This window comes from Lycorma delicatula, chromosome 10 (genome assembly GCF_047948215.1).
Source record: "Lycorma delicatula isolate Av1 chromosome 10, ASM4794821v1, whole genome shotgun sequence".
Classification (NCBI taxonomy): domain Eukaryota; kingdom Metazoa; phylum Arthropoda; class Insecta; order Hemiptera; family Fulgoridae; genus Lycorma; species Lycorma delicatula.
The window spans coordinates 22,958,454-22,972,427 of record NC_134464.1 but is presented as its reverse complement, the minus strand read 5'-3'; the positions used below and the strand labels follow the sequence as shown (position 1 = coordinate 22,972,427).

At 28.4% G+C, this 13,974-nt stretch overlaps 1 protein-coding gene across 2 annotated transcripts in view; it reads left to right on the top strand.

Annotated features, from left to right (window-relative positions):
* The window catches only part of LOC142331784 (uncharacterized), a 53,571-nt gene that overhangs the window by 14,644 nt on the left and 24,953 nt on the right, over positions 1-13,974 (top strand). For both annotated transcript variants that reach the window (XM_075377883.1, XM_075377884.1), the window contains exon 4: positions 2,490-2,624. In XM_075377883.1, coding sequence (XP_075233998.1) covers positions 2,490-2,624 — 135 coding nt within the window. The remainder of the gene's footprint in view (positions 1-2,489; positions 2,625-13,974) is intronic.

Here is a 13,974-nt window from a genome sequence, read left to right as displayed (position 1 = left end):
GTTCATTGTCAGTGTGAGGTTTTAATTCATAAACTTTGTTCTTCACATAGCCCTGAAGGAAAAAATCATAACTTAATAAATCTGGGGAATGGCCTGTGCTGGCAATTCGTTCTTACGTAAAAGCCGCATGAAAGCATAATAGTGAATCATTTGATGTGCGACACAGTGCTTCATCTTGTTGGAAGAAGCTGTATTCTTTTTCACAATCTGTTAACTAAGCATAGCATTTTTTGAAAATTGTATAGCACTCTTCCATATTGACAGACCATTCCATAAATTGGTTCCACTGTACCATTACCAGAAACAGCATACCATACACAGATTTTCTGAATGTGAAGTGGACACTCAAACTCTGGTTCAATCATCCAGTACTTGATATGCAAATTAACTTGAATTACACATTACCAAACTAAAATTACATTTTTATATTGTTACGATTATATGAGTTTCATATATACAGTAGGAAGTCACAGAGAAAATATTACACTTTCGGATTTTCCAGGTAGGGATATTTTAATATGTTAGTTTCCATTGATTGTTGTAGCGTATATCGATAACCCTTGTTTTCATATGAAAATTATTTTCATCCCATTTAAATGTGTTTACAAATCTACTTTGGTTACTACAAAGAGTATGGAAATATCATTAATTAGTTTTGTTAGCAATGAAAGAAAGAAAAAATAATTGTTTTATTGTCATATATTTAATAGAAACTGATTATGAAATCTAACAATGATGAAAAAAACTCAAGTATTTTATCAATAAGAGTATTTGGTCAACAAATGACATTGCAAAATGACTTTTCCTGTAATTATTAGATGGTCAGTGTATTTATGATTTTATGATAACTAGAGTCCATAAATTATCAGGAAGTTGATAAAAATATGCTGAAATATGAAATTTATAAAATTCTGTAAACATATAATGCAATTTTCCATTTTCAGTATAAGTGTAAAATGATAGGTTTATGTTAATTTTCAATAATGTATGCGTGTCCAAATGCTTATTTACTCTTCCAGGAAGACACGTATGCAATTATAACTTACATGTGGAAAGCCTTAAATAGATTCTATATAAGTGACCAGTTTTTGCAAATTGGAGTCAGAAAATTTCTTAATGTAATCTTCTCTAAATGTAAATCCTAAACTAGGCTTAACAGTTCACACTGAAGAAAAAACATACATTTTCTTGTAAGCTTTAAAAATTAAACAATTAAATTACTTTTGAAAATGAAACAAATTTGTGTTACATTTAATGAAGTATTTAATTACAATTTAATAGGGGGTTGCAATTTCAAATTCACACTACAAATAACACTTCTGATGGTTTATGTCGATAAGTTTACACCATGATTCACTTGACAGATGTCATTGTGGTAGTTCAGGTTCCTTGGTTATGTTAGGCAAATAATCAGACCTGTGAAACTATCTTTGGCCATATTTCACTAAAAAGGTTTTTTCTCTTTTTAAGGAAGTTTATTGTATAGTTGTATAGCATACTGCAGTGTACAATATTTTGCTACATTATACATGTGGTTTACTTTCCCAATGCAGATCTTATGTACCTCTGAACGTTTACATTAATAATTTTTATTTTTGTATCAAACTTAAATATCTTTAATCGTGTATTCTCAGACACTGTGTGAAACTGAATATACTAAGCTTTAGTAATTTTTTTCTTCAAACAGTTGCTTGCTTGCCAGAGCAGCAACCTGTTCATCAGAACAGTTATTAGTAATGTATATGAGGGATTCTATAATCTAGTATTATTTTATTGCATTTGACACATTTTTTTTTAATAGGAATTTACCTTTTGATGCCTAATAGGTTGATTGAGCTTTATTTAAAGTTGAAACTCATTTTCTAAATGCTACTTGTAATTTATTTCCAATTTTTCTATTCAGGATTTTTTCACTTTAGTTCAGACTTCATACAAAATTCATGAAGATTGATAACTTTAAAAGTTATGGGCATGTAGTGTCTTGGCCTTTCATCCGGTGGTCCCAGGTTCGAATTTCAGTCAGGCATGGCATTTTTTGATCACTAAAACATTGATTATAATCCATCAGTAACTTTAATTGGGTGTAAGACTGTTGCTACTGTACTATATAAATAAATAAATAATTGCCTACAATTATACTTTATACAAACAGGATTGTACTTTGCCAAAATGAACTATTATGTTGTGGTTTTTGCAATGCATAATACAGTGAGTGTATTGCACATACCATTAGACTAATAGTGATAATTCTTTAAAAATTTAAGAATTTCTTGTTTAATTATCTTGGTTTAAGTCTTCAACAATTGTTTCATGTATACTTAAGGCATACAAATCAATTAGCATGGAATAGTTTAAATTAAACAGTTCTATTAAAGGTAAGTTTCTTTTACAATATTTTTTTTTTTGTCAGCTAAAGGCAGATTTTTACATAATTGAGATATGTGGGAGAATGTTAGAATGAAATCAGTAATTTTATCGATTGTTGGTAGGTGTTTTTATCGAGAACTTTTAAAAAGCATTCAATGCAACTGGATTATGATTCCACAGAAGGTAAATACTCGATAACAGATAACCAATTACCAGGTGCTACTGTCCATCTTATTGTTTTTGAACAAGATCTGCTGGTAAGATATTCTTTATATTATTGTTTTGTGCTTGATCTGTTTTCTTTCTTGCTGTATTATTTTTTAAATTATAATTTATTGCAAATGATTCAAATTTTTCTATGATAATCATTAGAATTTTCTAGGACCCATATAAACTAAACTTAACAGTTTTTCATATGACTACAGTTCCTTCCTATTTATTTTTTTGTTCATTTATCACTTTTCTATATAAGAAAACAATGCTAAAAAATTGTGTATATTGATAGTTCAGTAGTTCATGAATTTTTAGCTTTGTTAATCTATTTAACTTATAAAAATACTTTTATATAATAAAATACTTTGTAACAATAGATTTTTTTCAGTATACTTTCTGTTGTTGCTGTTTTTTTCTTTAACTAAAAATCAATTTAAAAAAATTAAGAATATGACTCGAAGCAGGTGGATCACATGATGAACCGTCAGCGAATAAGGAAAACAAGATATACACTTAACAAGTAAATTTAACATATTTCCAGAAGGAAATAGAGCACTATCCCTTGCAGAACGTGATTTATTTAGGCTCAAAACACAAATAAATCGTGAAAAATTATGATGTAAAAGATGACATGGTAAAAATAAAGATGATATAAAAGTTGACTTACAACTCGCTTGATAATGACTTATAACGATAAATTTTACACCTTCAACCTTCCTGAGAGTTTAAAATACACCCTGATAAAGTGATTACTAAAACTGTTAGTTTAGATCACACCAATAATTCTTGAGTTTTAATTATTGACATAAACAAAAAGGCTCACAACTTTTGACAAATAACCTTCTGTATAAATATATCCGCTTATAAAAGAACTGATCAATACCTTTAATGAGTATAATTTTTTGGAATTAGTGTCTTTAGTGACAAATAAACTAGTAGGTCATGTAGAATTCTGAATGTAAAGTTTGTAAAATCAGTATGTCAAGCGTATTAATGAATGAATCTTTATTTAGGCTTAATGAATGGAAAACGTTCTGAATTTTGATGATTTTTTTTTTAATCTTATAGAGGAAATTAATTCCTGTAGTGATTCCTGCCACCATTTTTATCAGATAAGTACAAATTGAGAAAATGAATAAAATATGTTATAAGATATTCACAAAATTTATTTAAAAAATGACAACTGATTCAATACACTATACCCTTCTCAGGATTTGCCAACAGAATACTCCAGCTGTTGTGATTTTTTAAATAAATTTTGTGAAAATCTAATTACATAGTTTGTTTACTTCTTTTGTTATGATGAATTTACATCAAGTAATGACTATCCATTGGTTATTTGAAATACAAATTGGAAGATTGCTTACTTTTGAATTTATATAACATAGCCATTCTAATATCAAAAGTATCTTTTGCTGAAAATTCAAGAAAATTAGTCAAAATATTTTTTGCAAAAGATAATTCATGTTGCTTTCCAGATAGTGTCTCAGATCTTTACTCAGTAATAATTCAGAACTATTACTTAAAAAGATAACATGTTTTCATCTTTTGCATTTCTTACAAACTTTTTTTCATACAGAGCTATTTTTAAGATCATCCATATTTTAAATAAATTAACATAATAAAATTAAATGGTTAGTAAAATAAATTTAAAGTAAATATTTTTTTTTCATTTCTTCTCCAAATTCCAATTTTTTCTGAACTTTGTGCCAAATTAAGTGCTTGTATTTATGAATCGAATCTTTTTTTGTTTGTTTTTAATTCAAGTTAATGAATTAAAAAGGAATAATATTAGTTCTTTTAATGTGTGTTTTATATTTCATTGTATGAAGTAAAGGAAGTATTGTGATCGTGAAAAATTTAGGTTTTCAGATTTCAACTGAAATATCTATTTTGACCATCCATTATGACTAGTTTCGGCATGAGGTTTGTACTTACATATGTATGTACGTATATTTGTATGTATCTTGCACAACTAAAAAACGATTAGCCATAGGATGTTGAAATTTTGGATTTAGGACTGTAACATCTATTTATACAGCTGGGGTTTGATTGCAGTCCAAAAAGACCAAAATCCAAAAAATTGGATTTTGGAATTTTTCATAACCACAGTAATAAGCCCTCATTGAAACCTTTTCAACGATATATCATAGTGGTACTTATTTTCATTGGTTCCAGAGTTAAGCTAAAAAAAAAAAAATTAATTAATGAAATATTTGGATCACAAGGGGAAGGCACATCGATTTAAATATGATTTCTTGTTTTTTGTTTTTTAATTTTTTTTTTAAATTTAAATATATTGATTGTTTTAATAATAATTATTAATCTCTGATTTTAAAGACAAATTACAATAAATAATAACAATAAAGAAAAAAAAATGACATAATATCAGACGTTATTAATGAAATAAAATTTTATGTACTTTTCATTTTAAAAAAATGTGTGTTATTTAATAGGTGTACAAAAAGAAGTCATGTGGTGCCTACCTCAGATTTTTTGTAGTTTTTTTATTTATTTTATACTGTCATCTGCAAAAACTTAATTCTGAAAACTATTCTCATTCTGACGGAAATAAACATCATAGACTTATTAAGAAGAGGTAAAAATGATTACCTTTTTCATTTAACTGAAATCACTATCCCATATCAATTTGTCAAATGTATTGAAATTCAGGTAATGTTCATTTTTTATAAGTGTCACCTTCACTCTGTGCATACTAGGGTCTTTTCGTATAAAGAACATAATTACTCTTGACGGGAGCAGATTTGAATAGCTCTCTTGTATATGGAGTACTTCAAATGCAAAAAAAAGTCCAGAAACAACAGTGTAAAACAATAATTCACCTGTCTCTCCTTATGGAAAATGACCCATTACTCATTTATTGTTTCTACAAGTTATTTAAAAATCTCTACCCACCAGGTTTGTCTAGTGGTAATCTTGTTGTAAACCAGCTGATTTTGAAGTCGAGAGTTCTCAGATTCAAAGACTAATAAAGGCAGTTGCTTTTATTTGGATTTGAATATTAGATCAGGGATACTGGTATTCTTTGGTGGTTGTTTCAATTAACCATGTCTCAGGAATGGTTGGCCTACATTTTTTCAAAACTACATTTACTGGTACAGTTACAGTACACTGATAAATTGTTAATAACTTTAATTGTTGATGCAACTGTAAATAAAAGTATTTTTTAAAAATTGATATTGTTATATGAAAGTAAATTAGAAAACGCTCAAAAACAGCTTATAAAAAATATTTATTTATTTATCATTGAAACAAGATGAATTTATAATTTTTAAACGATTTTCACTTCTATTGGTGAAAAAATAGCACTGCAGAAATAGCATGAATAAAAAATTAATACTAATCTATTGTGTTCAGTGTAAGAGCTATCCTAGCTGTTGTTTGTAGCAGTGAGATTTTACTGCAGCATATGCAGTTGTGTTAGTGCAGTAATATACCTGATGACTCAATTTGTTAGTCCTCACCAGTAATTACTCGTATAATACTTATAATCATTTATTTTGTCAACAGTGATATAACTTGGTGATGTAACATATAAATAAATATAATTGCCATGTAATTAATTCGAAAATAGCTCGATTCAGTTGGCCCAAGTGAAAACATCAGATAATAAACGAATCATTCTTACATTACTTACTTATTTGTACGTGTAACTTTTGAGACAGTCATATGGTGCCTCACAATTTTTTGCAACAGGGTAGTTCTTAAAGTGAATAGAGTATCATTGAATAAACAATAATCTTTTTTTTCTTGTTTTTTTGGTGTTTATTTTTATGAGTTGAATAAACAATATTTGTAAACAGTACATTGCCTTACAGCAATCCGAGTTCACTTCTGGGGTATCCCGTTTTAATTCAACAAATGATCAGTGCATCACTATTTTTGATTTTGTTGATATTTGGTATAAGATAACCAAATATCACAAAATATTTTTTGGCCACAAAATATAGTGGCCAAAAATATTTGTATTTTTAAAAAAAATTTTCTTGACAATATACTATTTTCTAACTCGCTAACAGGTAAAAACAGCCATTTTTGGCACTTTTTCCATGAGCTGTAGCATTCTTATTTTACATTGTACAGAGGATCAAAAAGAGCTTTCTCTTGGAAAGAGTAAGGCTGGAATTTCATTTTTGTGTACTCAAAATTCATTTTGTTACATTACCAAATTGTGTAATGCTTACAGAAGTTACGTTTACAAATTATTGTGTTCTCAAATTTTGGGCCCAAAATAAATAATGAAGGGCTTAGGGTAACTGGCTTGTTTTTTACCTTTTAATTCTTAGCTACTAGTACTTATAAAAAAAATTAGACTGTTACTGAGTGTTCTCCATTAAAAAAAAAATGGCTTCATATTGTAATATTTTGAAAATATCTCATTTTTGGGGCCCAAAAACCACATGTGGGACAGGTGGAAAAAATCTGAAATGTTTACAGCAGTAAGTACTTTTTATGTACTTTAAAACCATATAAAATTCATTTAGTTACTCAAAGGGGTTGACGAGTAATGAGGCCAACAAAACTGCTAAAAACATTGTTCCTTGTAACCATAAACAACGTATCAAAAAATACTGATGTTATGTACTTTATTCAGATTATAAAAATTACAACTAAACTCATTAATAAATAAATAGTTAGTTAATAAATAGTCAATTACAAAGTGATAAATAGTCAATTACAGAATGATAAATAATAATTAAAAAATGATAATTCAAATACATTAACAAGTTTAATTAACTTTTACCTTATTTTACCCTGCTAATGGAAGTTATGAATAAATCTTGCACTTTTTAACAACAAACTGAACTAATAAAACTTAGTGTTCCTGCCATTTTTTTATTGAGTAGAACTGATAAGACCTAATTCATCTTTAGTATAATGTTGTGTCCTCTTCCAGTAGTTGATAGAAAAAGCTTTGAAGGTGTGAGAATCTTTAAAATATTTTCCAGTTAAACCCGTATCTGATTATCCCTCAATGATTTTTTGAATGATGTACAGGACCCTGCGGATGGAAAAAGTGTATTCGATATTCCTCTTCAATTTTATGTATTTTGACTTCAACGACTTCATGTAACAGCATGCATGTTTCATTTTCTATGTCACGTACCGTAGTTGAAAGGAGAATTTTATAATCAAATTTCATTTTTAGAGCAGATAACATGAGTTTTACATTTTGGTGGGTGACACACACAGAGTGAGAGTACCTGACCCACCATCCAGAACACAAAATTTAGGTCTTAAATCAGAAAATTTTGAAAAACCAATTTTTAAATTATGTTTTCCTTTGAAGGCTGTGTACATTTCTTTTAAGTTACATAAGATGAACCATTTTTTAATATTAATTTTCTTTCCATCAGCTTGTCTTCCAGGAACACAATCCTTCTTGCTTGGCATCATTCGGCTGTTCTCATCATTCTGGTTAAAATCTTGGACACATTTAATAACATTTTTATCATTTATGTGACTGGGTTTATTTTTGCCGATTTGTGGCAAAATTTCACTCATTTTAACTAATTGTTTTGATTGACGGGCTAAATACTGACTAACACTAAATTCATTTTGAATTTTTCAAAATGTAAGCTGCTGTTGCTTCAAAATGTAAGCTATGTTAGAATGCTCCAGCTGCTTGGTAGTAAACTTAAGATATTAATTTTTTCCTGGGTTGATGTAACTGTTTTCATTTTATCATTTATTTTAATGATTAATTCTTCATATTCCCTACCTAAATCAGTATAATTTTGTGGTACTAAACTGGTTTCTTCTGTAGAAATATTTAAATATAAGGAATTGTTTAATATACTGGTAACTGTCTAGGCTATTTTTATAACTTTATTTTTTAAATTTGGTTCCTTTGTGCTGCTCAATAATTTTCGAATCATAATGGGGGAAATGCCAAGTGTTGAATAAGCTTTACTCACAGACTTGACTATAACATATTGAGGCTCAACTGTATCTTGACATTCAGGTTCGCTTTCTGTATCTTGTGGTTTTGTATTTTGTTTAAACATTTTGTACACAGTGCTCTGCCTGGAATTAATTTTAAATTTAAATTGCTTGTTGAAAGTGTCAAAGATATTTTTTGCAGAAATTTTTTTACTGGTTTAGTGTGACAGCTAAATGGGTCAGAGCAACTTTTCCCATTAATATGAAAATATTTATCTAAATATTTGGTTTTGTGTATCCACTACTTAAAGATATCAATGTTATTGGCTGTTTGGTAAACTCTAAAATATTGTGCACTACTAAAGATCCATTGTAAGTCAATTTGTGACATACTATTTCAGTTTGAATGCCAATTGAATACTCTGTAATCCGTTTTTATAAAATGTAAGGTTCGTATAATATAATAATACAGTAAGTATAAATTATAAAACTACAAATTCCACCTCACTTTGTCTTATCCCAGTTTCTCTACAGCTAAAATAAAAATATCTCTAATTAATAAAATTAAAAATAAAAGATAATGCATAAAATAGAAGTTCACTGCTAATAAAATTACTTTATAAACAAGTGTACATTACCTAACCACAGTATTAACACTGGCAACAGTGTAACATATCACATTGAAATCAACAATAACCGAGCGTTCTACAATTTTTACATTCAGGATTACACAAACATTCATGTCTGTGTGTGTCTATTCACTTTGGTGTTTAAATATGAGTTTGAGTGTATGAGTCATACTTTTAAGTAACAAACTATCTAGAATATAAGCAATCTCATTGTAGACATATCAAAATATTTTGTATAGTAGACCTACATTATTAACTGAAAAATTACATGTGAATTTTTTAGATACATTTTTCACGGTTAGAATAGTGTCTTTAGCGGCTTTGATAAATTCATTACTCGTCAACCCCTTTATTAAAAAAAAAAATTTTTTGATTCTACAAGGTGGGTGGTTATCATGTACCAAATATCATCAAAATCGAAAATAGTGATGCAATAAAATCTTTGAAAATTTGTTGAAGTAATGGAATACCCCTTCTTCGGTTTAGAGATTTTTCAGCAAAATTTGTATGTTTGGGCTAAGATAATCTAAACAATAATCATTTTTATATATATTCTAAAATCATTATTAGAAATTCTCGTTTCATAATGTTTTATAAGCATTGTTTATTTTTCAATTAATATTTATTTATTGATCTGCAGTCTATCTAAAAATAATTGTCATTTTTTAAAAATAACCATATCCATCTCTACCGAACAAAAGAATAGAAATCTTTTCATGTAAATCAGTAAATAACTTCAGCTTACGACAAAGGACCTGCTTCCGTCAGAAATTTTAATAACTGACCGAACCGTTCAAAAAGTTTATCCATCAATTTATTTAAAATACAATAAATTTTTTTTTTTGATAAATTTTAAAACAATATTAATTAAAAAATTTTATTTTCTACATATTAACTTTAAACCTTAATTTTCTGCATCCTTTTATATATTTGTTCAAATAATTTGTATGGTGGTGCCTCATAAAGATTGTCGGGTGAGGTATGCAGCAGACTTACTGACTGCTTTAACTAAATCGTGATCCTGTAAATTATTATTTTGAGGAAATCAGATTTTGTCATAGTCATTTAAATATTTTTATTTATTTGTTAATACATTAATCATAATTCTTATTTACCTTAAATTAATTAATGAAATTAAATAAGTTACAATTTCATGTAAATTAAGAACGATATGAATATATAGTGTGTATTTAGTAACTTTGATCTAATTGTAGAAATATTATTGTGTATTCTACAATATCTTTCAGTAACTGTAAACAAAAGAAATAACAAAATAATAATAATAATAATTGATTTATTATAAAAAAAAAAATTATAATAATTTGATTAATTAAATTCATACTACAAATAAAAACCAGCTTATATTAATATGAAATATTATATTTATATTATTAATAAATATAAATTATAAATATTTATATTAATATAAACTTATTTAAATGGATCCAGTAACGCAAAGTTACAGTTAAATCCTGATTATTAGAGTTGACTGAAATTAATTTATTAATGTGGTAAACACAGTTAATTCAAAAAAATGATTCTATTTTTTCTAGGAAAAGTATTTTCATTCTAAAAAAAAAGGAAACTGTCAGTCTTCAGTATTTATAAGCAGTGATTTTTTTAAAAAAATGTAAATCGTATGAAATTGAAAATATCATAGGAAAACTTACAATTAACTTAATCTTTTACCAAAATTAATATCTTTAATTGTGCTGTATCAGAAATTTATAACATCCTAATAATTTAATTTGACTAACCAGGTTTATTGGAAAGTAATCCATTAATTGTGAGTAGTATGAACTTTCATTGTTAAAAATATTAATGATCTTTTAGCATCATTATGATCATCTACTGCAATAATTTAGTATAAATACTTTGAAATAATATTAAATGATGTTCGTCAACTTGAATATTGCACTTAAACCTTGTACTGTGATGATGCATATTTACTATGATGGGATTGTGCTTTCTCAGAACAGTTAAATATTAGAGGGGGCTAAAAATTAGAGTAGACGAGTGAAAATATTTTGGAAGAAGCCTACAGTGTAGGCAATAACAGTGTTGAGTTAAAACACTGACCAAGGCATTTGCATCAGTGGCAGCGAAGGCCAAACTGAGGACTGATATGTAATCAGATTTAGAGGATCAATAAGACAACGCTGGTAATACCCGTAAGGGCTAGGAACAGAGGATGTGGTATGGCAACTGGAATCATCCTCACATACCATTCAAATGAAAAAATTGATAAGTTTACTGAAAATATAAAATGGTGAGCGCCGCCTATTGATTTTTTAATCAACTTGGTTGGTGGAGAAGATAATTGCAGAGTTGGTTTTAAGTGCCTAAAGCGATTCAGGGTTGCAGTTGCTTTTAGACTGTTTTTATTATTTTGGTTTATCTTTGATATTGAATTTTTTATTTATATCTATTGTTTTTCATTTTTAAGATTTTTAAAAACTAAATTGAGTATGTTTTTTGTAAATTTAATTAAATTAAAATCATTAGAACAATGACAAAAATTAAAGTGGAACAATTAATTAGTGAATTTATTTTTAATAGTTGTGTAAGTAATTTGTAGAAAGTAGTTGTTGTCATCCAAGTAAATTTATGAGATTCTTGTTTGTCTTTCCTTTTTTCAGAGTATAAATAATAAAAATGACGACTTCTCTGTGGTGTTATCTTTGTAATTGTGTATCCACATATGCTGTCTTGCCCTTCTTTTTTGATGATAGCACAATAATGATAACAGACTTATTTTCATTGCTTCTGTATTGTGCCATATTTTTTTAATATTTTTCTTAACTTCAAACACCTTCTTTTCTTCACGATCTAACAGGCATTGTAACCCAACGTGTTAACAAAATTATGCACAATAAATGTGTCACTGCTATTAAAGAATGACTTGATAAACAGATTTTTATGTTTAAACCTTTAGGTGTTAGCAGATTTCTTTTCAGCATAAAAATACCTGTGTGCTTTTGCCAGTCTGTGCTTTATATCCGCTCATATGTATAACTTTAATAACAAAATAATAAAATTCTATCGATTCTGATATGTTATGTTCCAATCCACAAGGCGTGTTGTTAAAGTAAGGTCCATTTTGATTTTGCCACCTATATGTGCGATGTAAACATATGGCATTTGTATAGCTCAGTTATTTTAATCAACAGTCAGTTGTCAGCATTAATAGTGTTGCCTCTTTATTAGTTATTTATATTCATACATTTATAACGAGTGCTACAATTTGTGGTTTTGCTGAGTGTAAGTACGAGAAATAATCAAATTTTTGATGGAAATAAACAATTCTGCCTCTGAAATTCACAGATAAATTTGTGATGTTTACGGGCCAAATATTATGAGTAACGCTTATGTAAGATGGTGATGCCATTCTTTTCAAGAAGGGAAATAAACATTTGTACTTAGGAACGCAGCAGATGGCGATCAGTGGTAATGGCAAGTTGACAAAAAATTGAGAAAACCAGCGCTTCACTATGTCACAATTATCTCTATGTTTCACCATCTTTCATTTATGAAGTTTTGATTAAAAAATTGGGCTATAAAAAAATTGTGTACCAGATGGGTGCTTGAAGATGTTAAATCACACACACACGTGCGCGCGCACGCAGAGAGAGAGAGAGATTGAGAGAGAACGAGTGAGTGAAAGAGAGAGAGTGAGTGAGTGAGTGAAAGAGAGAGAGAGAGAGAGAGAGAGAGAGAGAAGGAAAAATGTCTTGCTGCAGCACATGAATTTTTGTGTCTTATGAAAATGAATGTGGTGAATTGTTTGTTCACATTATTACTGGAGATGAAATTTGGATTGCTTATTTGAACATTGAGACTAAGCAGCGATGGCAGCATTCATCATCTGCTGGACCGAAGAAATTAAAACAAGAATGTAAAGAAGCGTCTGGTTACTGGTTTTTTATTTTTAGAACAAAAATGGTGTCTCACTTGTCAAATTTAGTGATCGCGGAACCGCTGTGAATGTTGATACTTGAAAAATCATGTAAATGAAATTTTGAAAAATCTTAGAAGAGCTATAAAAAAACAAAGGATGTGGTATGATACTGCATGACAATGATTAATCATATTAAGCAAATCAGGCATTCAGGCGATTGGAAAGTTTTATTGGAAAATCTTCAGTCATCCTCCATAGCCTTGACTTAACTTTCCAATTATTTTTTCTTCACCTTAAACAGTAGCTTGGATCACAAAGGTTTGACGATGACGATTTGAAAAAATGGTGTCGTTGATTAAGTAACGGCAGAATTTCTTGAGGAGGGAATGAAGATGCTAGTGAAACGTTAAGAAAAATTTATTGATGCTGAAGCCAACTATGTAAAAAAAAGTAACAGGTAAATTTAGTTTTTATACGTCAGTGATAAAGTCTGTACATATTATTCAGTTCTTTTTTGTTTAATTTCAAAACCGATCTTACTTTAAAAACATGCCTCGTTTTAATTTCTCAACATTTTCTTTCTTTTTGATATTACGTTATTTCTGATTTATTCTTATTTATTTTCAAACTGGATTCTATTTCTTAGTATGAAATTCATACTGTTCAGAATTTCTTTTGATACAGTTTTGGTTTCTGGCAAAAGAACTGTCAGCAGGAAATTTTGATATTTTAATGTTCTTCTCCGATAATTACTCCGCTTTAAGAATTTTTTCAATTTTTTTTTTTTTTTACCGGCTACATTCATCTCTCACTCCTTTTTGTAATTCTATCACAGTTCACCTTCCTTCTTCTTCTATACTTTTTACTGCTACCTGACTCTTTACAGAACATAAATTACTCTCCTTTTCTTATATTTCAGCCCCTCTTAAATTTGAAAACTTTTATGCCATTTTCCATTATCAG